This window comes from Atheta coriaria, unplaced genomic scaffold (genome assembly GCF_025399875.1).
Source record: "Atheta coriaria isolate IRGN ID8LTWV9N9 unplaced genomic scaffold, Caltech_Dcor_3.1 hic_scaffold_8_pilon, whole genome shotgun sequence".
Lineage (NCBI taxonomy): Eukaryota > Metazoa > Arthropoda > Insecta > Coleoptera > Staphylinidae > Dalotia > Dalotia coriaria.
The window spans coordinates 4,047,724-4,061,924 of NW_027045450.1; the positions used below are offsets into that span (position 1 = coordinate 4,047,724).

Here is a 14,201-nt window from a genome sequence, read left to right on the forward strand (position 1 = left end):
AATTCTACGTCCAATATATTAACCCCCGGCGTTAATATAAAGAAAAACTTGCGGGCATGAAAAACTATCGGTGCCGGGAGGCAAAGTTGGCCGTGTGCGACTACACTTTTCAGCTCTGCGCTCCAATTTCGAGAGGTTTTCGAGCTGGTCGCGCGAAGTTACGATCCAAAGTTGCGCGGGAAGACGCCAAGAAGGCGTCGCAATGCCGGCGCGCGGACATCCGTGTTAACGGCGCCGCGACGCTTGAAAATAATCATGATACCTACCTGAGTCTCTGACGCCACCTCCGCGCATCTTGCAGCAAAAGTTATTTTATTTAGGATAAATTGGCACGAAACGAAGTGCTAAGTTTGGCTTTAGCCACGCGAGTTGCGCGCCTTGAAACTTGCCGCTTATTCATCGCGATATTCAAGGCGCTTAATTACCTGCTCGGAGTTTGGTCGCCTCCCTGGGTAAACGCGAAATGGGCCAAATTAATTGAGACTTTACATGTGCCGCACCGTGTACGCGCTGCGCGAATAAATCATCACTCAACGGCTTTCGTCGACGCGTCGCGCCCGACCGACCCGACGCAGAGTTCCTGCCGCCGCCACCCCCCAACGTCGAGACGTGGCGCATCCATCCTCAGCGCCGCCGCTCCAACGCCCAATTACACATCCGCGACGAGCGCCCCGAGATCGTCGGCTGTTCGCATTACACGCCGATATGTTTGCCACGGGGCGTAAACACCGCTAATCCCTGAGCAATTTCTACCGCGAGCGCTGACGATATTCCGTAAAAACAATGCAAGTGCTTTAATTATAGCGTTAACGGCTGTTTTTAATTTAGCCTGGAGTTTTAAGACCCAGAAAACTTTCCGCATGTCCTCGTCTCCATCTTCCACGATTTTGTAATAAATCCATTAGGTAACGAGTTTCCGTTTTTCATCGATGCACTCTTACCCTGATTTGTGTTAAGTAATATAGATGTACCTATGTTCAGCGTGCTGAAAATGAATCAAAATCCTTTCGTTAATTATTCCACAAATTACACTCACCTTTTTGCTCAGCGCCTGCTGCCGCCGCCGTTGACGCCCGTACACCAGCCGGCCTAGCCAGCGCGTTGTTTTTTGATGTGCAATAAAAACGAGATAAATATTCTAGCGAAACACACCATAAACACTGTTTTTAATACGCCCAAACCGGATGCACTCGTGCGTTGGCTTCATCAGCGCCATCTGTTAGCTCGGTTTATCGCCGACTGGAGGTTCCGGTAACACGGTGGCACTAAAAACTTCCTTCGGGAATAGAATAAAGTTTGTTGAAAATTGCATCGATAGTAGTTCCGCCGTTATAACCTATCTGGGAAAAAAGCGGCGCAAAAAGTTACCGAGGCAACCCGCCGGGACGGAAACAGTTTCCCGTCTGGTCGTTTCATTAAAACCTGACCCATTCCGACGCACGCCTCAAGTGGCATCTGAAAGTCATGCATAAAATTTCTACGCAAATGAAGCGACGTGTGTTACCATTGTTATATTTGTCTTTATTTCATAATTTTTACATCATATAAATTATCTGCTATACACTTGTATTTAATTCTCAACTGGTTCGCCCGCACACTCGCACCGCAGGAGAGTGCTGCGAGGCGAACAATTAGCGCACACCTTTTCTTATAAAATCTGTCCGTCCGCAGCGCAATTGTTTGCTAATTTCCAAGTTAAATGTTTCGCATTACGCTGAGTCGAATATTGCGAGTGGTCTTGGCTTGTGGACCGTTGCCTGTTACACAACCATAATTCGGGCAAAGTGAGTGAGTTCTTGCGCTGCTCTAACTTGCTTTGTCTTCCGGAATGACACGATCACAAAGCAATCGCAATCTTCGGCCCCCGCGATGCATACATATTCATGTTGAGCTCGGTTCACTAAATACAAATTAACTATTGACTGTTCAATAAATTTGCTTGTTCCTTTTCGGTGTATTACATTTACATTTCATACAAAGTGATGGCCATAAGTGTAAGTTGAGATTGTATGTTTTCATAGAGACTAAAAGTGTTTAAAAGGTGATGAAACATTCATATCGGTCAATATTGATAATTAATCATATACATTAAATGGATTCAAATAATGGCGTCAATTCTTTGGTATAGGTGTGCTAAATTTCTACAATTGTTTAATTATTGTATTGCAAAATGTTATGCAACTTTTGTAGTCAGATTCAAGTCTCATAACTGTATTAAAATTAAAAACAAAGATATATACAATCATTCGTCGCTTCATTTTAACCAGACGACATTGGCATTTTCCGAATGTGATTCAAAATAATAAACAACTTGGAAAAAGTCACTCCAACTCGTTTTTGAAATTATTCCGCTTGGTTGGTATTTATTTTTTGGCGTAATAAGGTTTCCGCAGATCGCGTGCCCTTTGTGCTCACGAATCTAATGGCATTCCGAAATGATTAGGTTCTCCTCGCGTAGGATTGGGGAATTTTTGCTAACGCTCAGCGGTGTGTAATCTTTAAGAACGAATTCAAATCGCGCGCGGTGCGGAAAATAAATAAAAACCGAACACAAAGTCAAAAACTCGCACGAGAAACACGAAGCGCGTGAGCGGGTGTGCAAAAATAAAAAAAAAACGAGAACGTGTGCTGCACTTGAAATTCCGCGAGATTCAAATTGAAAAACTCATTTCCTCATCCTCGACAGCAGCGGGTGGGCGTTTGCGTGGTGCATATCCTTTGAGCCGATTCCCTTTGTCGTTTGTCGCGTTCATTAAATAAATGAAAAATGAAAGCCATACACAAAACAACAACACGAATGACGACGCTGCCGAATAGTACAAACGACGATAGGCTTCATTGCATCTGACAACATAATAAAATTTCTACCGCCGCGTTATTAAAAAGTTTTAAGTCCTCCACACCGGCACTTATTACCTTTTATTACGCCTGGGGTAGAATGCGTGCGCGTATGAAGTTATTACCAGGTTGAGACCTGTAACTTTTCCATCCGGTTTTAACCCCCCCACGCCTAAGCTCAAGACAAAGAGCAATTTTCAGAATTGAGCCGAAAAATGTTTACATTTGCGCGTATATGTGTTAATTAAATTTTATTATGCAATAAAGTATCCATCCGTACAGCGGATGTTTACAAATGTGCTCTGTTGCTTCAACCGCCCTCTGATGCTATTCTATTATATTCAATTATATCAAAACTTCGATCACTAGTTTACACAGTTTTGTTATTAAATTTTTTCTCTGGTTTGATACTTGAAAGGGTTCTTTACGGACGAGTTTTTTGTTGTTGTAAACATCCTGTTTTGGACGCAGTGTAAACGTTCTTTGAGCGTTCCGTTCATTAAGCGAAGTTGTTTGCTCAAAACGGCGAAATATAATAAATTAACTCAGAGATTAAAAGCTTTGCCGGCAAAGCGGTGTGGCGCGCTCAAATTCGAAATGAACTAGTTTTGTGTCAAAACGCGGCGGTCCGTTCGGGCCCAGGGATTATACAATTCAATTCGCGTCGTCCTCTCACTCGTGGGGTGTGCAAGCGTCGGTCCGTGCGGGGGCGCCGTGCGTGAAAATGGAATAATAAACATGCGAGGGTGCGCGCTCCAAAAGGATGTCCAGCGTTATTCGATAGTTGTTATTACGTTGCACCTGATAATATATATCTTCATGCAAATACGCGGAGAGTATCCTCGTGCGGAAACTCGAGCTGGCGCGCCGGGACCGAAGGGTTTAAAGGGACGAAAGGGTGCCAATTAATTCGCTGAATTATAGCTAGATTTCGTGCCGGAATGCCGTGCGTCTCGAAAATTCCCACCGAAGACACCCGGAAAAACGTCTGATGTTTCATACGCTTCAGCTACTGCTGCTTTCTTTCTTTCACCCAACAACCACGCCCAGCTTTATCACGATAAACATACGCAAGATTTCATGAACTACATCTAAATGTTTTCTTTAGTGTTTCACTCAAGGGCCAATATGAATTGTTAATTATTATGTCCTTTGTACAATTTTAATAAAGAGATCTATATATTCAGATAATAAGTAATATTCAACATTTATTTATTTTCTTTCTTCCCCTCGACCGTCGTAATCAAAGGAAATACGTTCAGTAAAGCTTCTTTATCGTTTAATTTCCGTCGTCGAGATTCGACTGAGACGGAAACCTCGAAAACAAAATCGACTTCTCGGTACAACTCGGTTCCGCATGGCTTAATTGAATAACTTTTATGCTAGGAATTTGCTAAAGACATCGAATATTAGATACAGTGATATATGTTCGTAACACTTTAAGTTTCATATGTCGTTATGCTCGAGTAAATTACATACGTCGCTCAGGTTGTCCGAAAAGTGTAGGTAAATAAATATTTACAATGAATTTACACGAAAGAATGGTAATTACCCGCTAACTTACCACGCGGCGGTCCAAAAACTTGTTGGGTAAAAGTTGCAACGCCGAAGGTGCTTCCTGGACCGCCATGCGGCGCTTACAAACTTTTTAAATGCTAATGTCTTATCCACTTTACGTGACATTTACTTTCGGCATCAACGAAAGTACGTACTCACTGTGTCTGCACGATAATACAATGTGGTGCGCGTTGTATTCCTGTCCAGTTGCCGGTTTCTTTTGTTCGCTCCGTTGGTTGTGTTGTATAATTGCCCATGCGAAACGATGGGCTCGGTTGGGAAGTTGCGTTTGAAGTTTTCCTTATCGGTATACCATGCCGTGCCATGCGTCTATGGTATGTACAGTTGACGGCCCTTAAATGGCTACCGCGTTGTGGAGGCGGCGCCGCGAGTCTTCGCAGTCTCCAGCTGTATGCTAATGTATGTTGCGGTGTACAGATAGAGGGTGATGATTAACGCCAGGACGTTCACCGAGCTGTTCGACAGTCCCGCCGAGCCGGTCTGCATTGCTGCCGGGCGCTCGCCTGTCGAAACAAAATAACTTTAGTTCCTTCGCTTTTCTTACTAGCTCTGCAAGTACCACACAGCCAGAGGGTAAACAAGTTTCGAGCAGCCAGCCATGCATGCGTTACGCGGTTGACTTAAGGAATATGTGCTGGCGCCCGAGTGAAAACTCAAACATTAGGGAAACTTGCAACTTTGTCGCGCGCGCCAAAGAAAGTCGCCAGTGAATTTGGTGTTTGCGCAAAAATTTAGAGCGTCACCTAAAATATGAAGCTCGACGGCGCAATTAACTTCCCACTTATGCAGTGGCAAGTGGTTTAGGTGCAATTCAACCGCATAGCGTTAGTTCGAATGTGGGAGCAGCGTTGGATTAAACAACACAGCCGTAATGCGTTTAAACAAACAGCCAAATCGTGCCAGAAGGCAACGCAAAGCAACCGAGTGGGCCACGGGTGGAAATTTTGATAGATTTAGTGGGAGCACCCACTAAAATGGGACGAACTTATAATGGAATTGTAATCTACTGCGGGGACCGAGAGTGGTCTCGGGCTGGGTGGGAGCAGCGGAAATGCTGGATGCGAACTTCTGGGCGCCGCGCCCGATCGCGCGAAAGAGAGAGACCTCGGTGATCTATCGGCGTCCGCGCCAAATCCTCGTAATCGAACGGATTATGTATCGCATTAGCGTCAAACAGCTTCCTGAGTTAGGGTAGGCCTGAAATTACGTGTGCGAACGAACCGATGAACTTGCCGCGCGAATTCGCCGGTGAGTGAGAAAAAAAACCGCCGAATAATTTTCAATTGGGTTTTGTGTGCCCTTTTTTTGTGTGTGCGTGGGGGTGATCCGGTTGCCATTGATGCGTCGGCGACCATTGCCTGGATATCGCGTGCAGCGAGAAAAGCGGATATTGGCGGATTGCGGAGACGTTTTCATTCGTTTGACAGAAATTTAATTAGAAATGCGTATGACGTATATTCCGCGCCATTTCACAGTAAGCGCGCCGGATCGAATGGCTTGGTTTCTCAGTTTGCAAAAGCGGCCGCGGTTTCAATGAAACTTGTTATCCAATCTGCATGTATAACTACCAGTATATGACTTGAATGCAGAACGGTGACTGGATGCGCGGCTGATTTTGTTCAATGTGTGAAATCATCGGATATAATAGTGCCAGCTTGACTAATTCGACAATCATCAATACAATCCATAGAAATAATTATAATTAGTTTAATAAAATCGCTTTAAAAAACAAAAACTTTAATTTTTATTATATTTTGTGAGGAAACTGAATCAAATTCATAACCTGGATTTTATTTTTTTAAATAATGATATGAAATTCAAACTCTAGAGCGCAATTTTATTTGAAGGCGTTTGTTTATTATAAAACTCAGTAGAATCCGATCAAAGTTTTTCTTGTCTTGGAAAGTTTATGAAATCTAATTTATGTTCATTAAAACAAACTCTTGAGTGCCCAAAATTAATCGGGTTTTACGTTTCGCGGTGGAAAGTAAAGCGAAGCGAAAAAAGTTCCATTCTAATTATAAAAAGGATAAAAAGTTATAATGATTCGTTTCACATTACACGTCGAGACAGTTCTTTTTGAAAAATTCGTTATTACTTTAATTGAACGCTGCTTCTAACACGCGTCGTATTTATGAAATGTCAGACACAAAGTGTATTTGATATTTAGATATCAGAACAATTATAAAGCATGCAATAAAAAAATAAATTAAAATAAAATGTGATTTTGTCCGTGAAATTAGATGGAAAATTGGTTAACTATGCGGTATTTTCAAATCAAAATAACTGTTAAACTGAATTTAAATTTTGGTTTACGGGAAATTTCGGAAACGTGGTTTGTAAACCAAGTTGGAAAATTGTTCGAAAATTGGCTGAGCGTTCCGTAATAGGTGCGGCGTCTTCATTTGCGTGTTGTTAAACTTAGTCCCAAGAAAATACTCGGGTGCACCCAAAATCATTCCGTCATCGTTGTGCCGTCGAGAAAATCGCTATATAATGGTAATTAGTTACACAATGCGAATTTAAAAACGTAGATTACGTGTATCCAACGGCAAGCAAGGACGCGCCCCCGGGGAAATAGCGAATCTCGCATAACCGAATGCCGAGATTTCAGACAAGTGTCTGATGGCGCACAAGCGAAAGAAACGGCGAAACTGCTCTGGATGAAAAACAAACGGAGCGGACGCAAAGTGCGACAAAAAATCGATATGTTTGCCACTTACCGTTGAGGACGTGCACTCGCACGCTTGCGACGTCAGCATTCGAGGGGCTGCAGGAGTACTTGCCCGAATCGGTGATATCAGCGTGCTGGATTAACAAAAAGGACGTTGTTACATCGCCTTTTTCGGTGATGACGCTCACGCCGCCCCGGTTCGAATCGTAGCTGATCACCTGGAAGAACGATTGCGCAACAACGCAAAAAAATGCTTCAGTTTGGCGAAATACGAGCGTAAAGTTCTACCGGTTATTACGTGCAGCTGAGGAGATTACGTACAAAAAGAAAACTAAATGGATTTTTATTACATTTTCGAAAACTTTATACCCCCCCCCCCCGAAAAAAATTGTTGCTATGCTTCAAATGAAATCCAATTTCGAAAGTTTTGCGGCATTTTACAAATTGCATAAAAATTAATCGATTTAAAAATTTCCAGAGGATGCTTACGTCATCGTGATGATACCAGAAGATGTACGCCGGCGGCTCCGGGCTGAAGCGGATGGAGCAGGTCAGATTAATGGTGCTGCCCTTGTCGACATGCAGATCGGGCCCTCCTAGAATCGCCGCCGTCGGCACTGTGGAAACACGAATTTGCGCTACGTGAATTACAAGCGTAATATTGACAAATTAATTGCACGTTTCGTGCAGCGGCAACGGCGGCAACGCGGCGTTGATTTCCAGCGCGTCCGCCATTTCGCTATTCGTACAGCTCACGGCTCGAATTAGTTCGCAATAACAAATCAAACGTTAAGTGTTAATCAACAAACAAATGCCACGCACACCAGGCGGCGTCAACAAGAGCATACGCAGCGTATTTTCAAGAAATCGAACAAAGCGAGAGAGCACGCGCGCGCAATTGTTAAACGTTTGTTAATTTGCGGCGGTTTTTCGAAGCGAGCGCGCTTCAAACACTAATTGAACACCTCCCCTCCGCTGGAGTGCCTTTTGTTTCGATGGACTTTACTTAATTGGCTTCCTGTTACCAGCACAACATAACCTGCACACATCAATCCATGGGCAATGCAAGTTGTTGAAGAATTTTACGGCACACAGGGTGGTATCCACATAAAACAAGTTGATTGCAGAAAGCGCCGCCACCGCTTTCGGTTTTCAATAATCGCGCAATCATCCGACGAATCGCAAAATTCTTTCATCTTGTGCATGGCTGGGCCGAGAATAGCCTAATGTTTCTTAATTTAGCATCGTGTTTCTTGTGTCAGTGACCCAATTTGGCCGTTGCCCATCACTCGGTATATTTTCATTCGGGCGGCTGACGACGAAATTGTGTTCGTTAGCTGTGAGGCATGCACACTTAGTTTTTATGCGCAGGGCATTTTGGCAACATTTTTGTTTTGCTTTTATTGCGGAATTTTATTGTTATGGTTATTATTTAGAAATAATTAGTTGCTGCGTTGTTAGTCCCACGACGTGCGTTTACATTGCCACGCGTTATTTATCTACTCTCGTTAATTATAAATAGCTTTGTATAAAAAAACATCAACAAAAACCAACAACACAAATAAAAACGGAAAACGAAAAAAATTGTAGCAGGAAAAAACCTGAATCCGCGAATTTTATGGTGGCTATCAGAACCATCGCTATCAGGTTAACGCTGCTCGTTTCGCCACAATTCACTTCGTACACCAAAACATCTGAAATCGAATACAATTCTAATTGTTTAACTGTTGGCGATTTTACCGGTCTCTTGTTATGACAGCATAATGGCATCAAAACAAAACATCTGATACGGTATTGTTTTGCTGCTGGTGCTTCGATAGAATTAACGAGCAAAAAATCGCCGGAATTAGACTGCGCTTCACGCAGCACGAAAATTTTTCAAAGTACGCGCATGCGCCAATCGCCGCCTACCAAATGCTCGGCATCGGAGGTACTAATTATCATGTCAATTGTTTGGAAAACTTTAATGTCCCTAATTCACGAATTAGATTACCATGTCTATCCGCCGCCCGGGGTTCGTAGCCGGCGAAATAATTGAGTCAAATGGAAGCGGTCCGTGAGTAATTAATACAATCGCATGTGCGTGTTTGAGCGATGATTAATGAGTTTCTTTAGGCCGTGAACGCCCACCGAATGAGAGATGGGGGCACGTAATGAGGAAAAACATTCTTCTATTTTTTTCGCGCTCTACGAAAGCACTCTCGCAAAAAAATCCAACAATAGTCGCCACCCTGCTAGTTGCAGAGGCCACTAATCAAATCAAGGACAAAAACAAAAGTTTAATTCCTAATTTGTCGCGTGAGATTCAATTTTAAAGTGGGTGTGAAGCAGCATGAGGTAATTTAACAGCGTGTATTCTTTTAGCGTTTTAGTTTTTTTTTGTTCCAGGCGTGCTTTTGTTTACTAATCTCGGTCGTTAAGCTATTTCGTTTTAATCCATCAACGATAACTCTGTGTTTTTTAACCAACATGTTTGTTTTGATTAATTTATAAAATATTTAGGATTAGTTAACGATTTATTACTGTTTTTTTGTTGAAATTGTAAAAGTTTGAACTAAAAATTTATTGTTTTCATAAATTTTGGTAGATATTTAATAATATTTTACTATACCTGTGATTTTAGATAGTAATCTTTACTGAACTTATCTTAATTAAGATTTTTAAACAAAAATTTAAGGAAAGCTTGAAAAACTATCGCGAAAACTTTGCGCAATTTGTGTTTTTTTTTTCCTTTTTCGTTGAAAACTTCTAACTATGAAAGAAACTAACATTAAACCCTTCGCTACTTCATCCATCTTGTAATCAAATTACGAAGAAAAACAAAATGAAACTTTAATTCCTAATTCGTCGCGTGAGATTGAATTTATGGCCGTATGCTGCACGGAGCCACGAAGTAATCCGCCGGCGTGAATTCCTGTAGTCCTACGTTCGTGTGTTTGGTTTGAAAATCAGTGACGCCGGACCATTCCGTTTCACTTACCCACAACGTTAAGATTGACGGAGTAGCTGCGCACCGGCTGAGTGCTAATTTGGCACTCGTAGATGCCGGCGTCTCTCTTCTGTGCCCATTTGATCTGCAGCGTCCACTCGTCGGTCTCCGGATGGTGATTGGCCTGGAAACGCTGGTCGCTCGTGTACGTGTAGCTGCCCACTGTGAGGATGTGCAGGTCTCGGTGCCTGATCCAGGATACCTGCGAAACGCAAACGCAAACAATGGTTCGGTCGGGGCGGTTGGTACGTGACTCTGCGCGACGTCGGGTTTTCGATCGAACACGTTCAACACCGACGTGCCCAGGTTTTGTGTACAAGGCAGGTATACATGCAGGATGCAATCGATTGGTGAAACGAATATCGCGCTAGCGGATGGTGGAGGCGCCGGGAACGCACGGAAAGGAAAACTTCGTTAGTGCAACGGATGGCGCGACTCTTGCAAAGAAAATATGTAACGAATATTAGGTGCTTCGGAATGGTGCCGAGCGGCGCGGATTTGCCGCGTAGGTGTATGCCTGGCGCGGGCGTAATCCTCGAACATTCTTGTCTCCGATATCGAACTCTCGTATATATTCGCTTCGGCGCTCGTGTGCTGCTGATTATATTTTTTGGCGCGCTCACGTGCAATCGCCAGAAATGCAATTTTAAGCGACACGCTATTCAAAAATGCTATATTGTCGCTTAGAATGTTTTCCATTTTCCTTTTGTCGCCGTGTCGCGCGCCGAACGCGAAGCAATTCGCTCTTTCTAGTGAGTCACAAAACGCTCTGCAGAATTCCTTGATTTTCGGCTTAAACGCCTCCTGCCATCGACGATATCGACTGCAAATCCGAATCCGAAATGAATTTTTCAACTCAATTTTATCGGTCGGTACAGGCAACAAGCGGCACACATATTTAGGCGCGCGCACAAACCCAGCACCCGTAACATTAGACAACCGAATGAAACTTGATAACACGTTTGAAGTGTCACATTAAAGGCACGTACGTATCTCGGCACGTCCCATGCGCGTTTCTAGTTAGCCAGTCGCTTGGAGTCACCTTAAAGTTTCAAGTGACGTGCCTGTACGCACGTCGACGCGCCTTTGTGAATTCGCCGGGCATTAAAATTGTGTGAAATAGCGTCAGCGACCGCGAGCGTCAATAATAAATGTGGCAATTCGTGTAGTGGCTATAAAATCTGCACGCGCCGAAATTTATACGCGACTTTTTTTTGCGCTGCCGCGGTGTGGCATATATACGTAATGAACAATATGGCGGGCAATAACGCGTAACGACTAGCAAAATGGCGAAATAACTCCGTGGCGCACGGATTTCGGCTATGGTTAACTTCTGCCAGCTTTTTTTATATGCAATTACATCTGTGGATCAGCAAATATGAAAATTTTATTATTTCAAAGTTTTTTTTTGCTGTAGAAAAAATAAAATGAGAAAAATAAATATACGAACACGAAGATGTGTGGCCAGCAGCATGCCTTGAGAAGGAATGCGATGCTGTTAAACGAATACGTATAAAATACGATTTTTATTGTTGTCGGGCTGGGAAGTGCGCGCCACGAACGTGATTGATGAAGTGGCCCGGTTCGAAGCTAAAGAATGAACATTTCAGCACGATGGTAAAGGCGGTGGCTGAGGCGGTGGCAGTGGCGCAGTGAAGGGACATTCTGCTTGCGCTTTGTGTTGACGGTTGCGGTGTCCATCTGTGTGTTAACGGCGATAACGATCGGACAGCCGGACCGTGCAGTAGTTGGCAATATTGTGCCCGATTTAACAGCAAGCCGTCGACGATTTGTCAGCCGGCACGAATGCACGATTCCCTGCCCGTCCGCTGTCGGAATTAAACCAATTTCATTTGAATAACAATGCGTTCGCTCCACTTACCGTCGCAGGAGGGAACTTTTAGGCGCAATTAAAACCGACGCAGCGACAGGCGTTGAAAGTTTAATGGCCGCCCTACGACGGCTCACCTTTCTTATATACCTCACGGAGAAATTCGCTACAAAGACTGCAAAGCAGCGCCTTGAAATGTTTGTTTGAATTTCCCCAGCGCGCAACATAGCAAATCCGGCTGATTGTATGTGCGCGCGTTCGAAATATTGTGTTATTCGACTGAATAATCGTCGGGATAAGTCGACAATGCCGTTGGGGAAGTGCATTTTCTGAAGCTTTACGCTCCGGCCTTTTGTTCACGTCGCAATCGAGTGTATCTCGCAAGGAAAAAGCGCGATTCTGAAAGCGTGTCGCAGTGTGCGCGAAGTTGTAAATGAAAAGAAGCAGCGCTTCTTGTACCGCGCAGCGGGTGAAAATCACCGCCTACACTGGCTGTGTATTATCAGCGGGGTTGCGGATATCGTTGCTTCGTCTTCGTCGCGGAAGCCATCCGTATGCTGGCCGCGGCGGGGGCGGCTGTACGCGCACTCGTAACGTTATTGCGCTTTCAATGACTGGGGGATTAACATCGGAAGGATGAACTCGTTACGCTTGCTAAACACTGCGCGCCCTGTTCGGCAAAGCGTCGTTAGCCGTTAACACACAACGCCGTCGCCGACGCGTCACGTCGCCGCGATATTAATTGTTTCAGCCGCATACTTTACCCAACTTTATACAAGCCTCATAATGTCTTCACCAGGCTACGCCACGCGCGGGAATATAATGTAGATTGTTTGACGAATGCGCGATTATTGCGACGCGATTCGGCTTAATCAATCATTTCAACTTCACTAACTGTTTTGCTATAAATTATAAAACACCCCAAGGGAATCACATCCGCAAAGTAATCACCACGCTCGGCGTGATTTATTTCAATAATATCGATTGCTAAATTTAACTTTGCGCAATTATTACTACTTCGCATCAGCGCTTCCGGCTCGATTGCAATTATTCGTCATACGGGTAAAATCAATACCAAAATAATGATTCGTATCGAAAACAGGGATTTATGTTGTTTGCTTTTGCATTTAATTTAATGACAAGTCGCAAGTCAACATGGTATTTTTTTTTGGAGGCAATCAGCCGATAGAGACTAAAAATACGCTTTGAAATTTACCTATCAACCGTTCATCGATTGATGTAAATATAGCATTTTTTGATTTTCCAATTTGGGAAGCAATTAAAGGTATTGATTTTTGTTTTTCATACCTTTTTTGCTATTTTCGATTATTAACAATTTAAAAAATGCTCATATCTGTATTTTATCTATGGTAAACATTTATGTTGATTTTAAAATTTATTTAAGCAAAAAACAAAATTTTGAATTTGAATATTCATAAACAAATTGCAAAACATTTTAACATAATAAAATCTTTCATTTGAAGAGAATTTGAAGTTCATTCAGATTCTAAAATGTGAAATAAATAATTATTCATGATTGTAAATGGTCCCCTTTAGTTGATTACGATTCGAATACCCTTGTGTATTATTCGGTAAAGTTCGCCGCATTTTGTTTTCGGCGGAAACGCAAATCCGACGATAGGATTTATTCGTACCCGCATTCATTACAACCAGAGCGGGGACAAGACATTCCGGCTTATCCCCCATCTGAACGTTGTCTTCATTTGTTTGGCTAAATATCGGGAAAACCTATAAACTCGATATAAACGCAAAATACTCGCCATGCAGAAGTTCGCCAAACGAGAGACAAAAGTTCGGGTTAACCAAATTTGGGTTCGCCGATCGTAGGTACTCAAAACTCGTCGATGTGCCCGGAACGTCCACAAAGGACGACGAGGTGATGTATATCGCGTCGCCCTCGTTATACGTGCGCCCGTTCAGTTTTGTTATTTACATTAAAACTAGACCGATGCAGTTGCGCTATTAAGTTTATACCCACTGAAAGCGATACGGTTGGACGAGCGACGCGAGTGTCCGTGACTGGGCAACGCGGGAACAGCAGGAACCGCGCCGCCATTAAGGAGTTTGTCCGAGATAAATAGGATAATTTTACACCGACGCGCCGGTAGCCGGCCAACAACTTCAACTTCGTTAACGCCCATTACGGTGCGCTCGGACCGGAGGGCAAACTTGAAACGTCAATAAGTCAAATGGATCGTTTCGATGTTTAGCGCTTAGATACAGACACACCGCAAAAGCTAAGTGTGTTTTTTTTTTCTCTCTGTGTCCGA

At 43.4% G+C, this 14,201-nt stretch overlaps 2 protein-coding genes across 8 annotated transcripts in view; one reads left to right on the forward strand and one right to left on the reverse strand.

Annotated features, from left to right (window-relative positions):
• The window catches only part of LOC135797489 (uncharacterized), a 143,046-nt gene that overhangs the window by 11,648 nt on the left and 117,197 nt on the right, over positions 1-14,201 (forward strand). The window lies entirely within an intron of this gene.
• The window catches only part of LOC135796999 (protein sidekick-like), an 83,820-nt gene continuing 71,119 nt past the window's right edge, over positions 1,501-14,201 (reverse strand). For 5 of the 6 annotated variants that reach the window (XM_065309152.1, XM_065309150.1, XM_065309149.1 and 2 more), the window contains exons 3-7: positions 10,071-10,281; positions 8,692-8,784; positions 7,580-7,707; positions 7,140-7,308; positions 1,501-4,919 (exon numbers count right to left, since the gene is read on the reverse strand). In XM_065309152.1, the coding sequence (XP_065165224.1) occupies positions 4,759-4,919; positions 7,140-7,308; positions 7,580-7,707; positions 8,692-8,784; positions 10,071-10,281 (762 nt within the window). In that variant the 3' untranslated portion in view covers positions 1,501-4,758. The remainder of the gene's footprint in view (positions 4,920-7,139; positions 7,309-7,579; positions 7,708-8,691; positions 8,785-10,070; positions 10,282-14,201) is intronic. The other variant, XM_065309153.1, reaches the window with a different exon arrangement.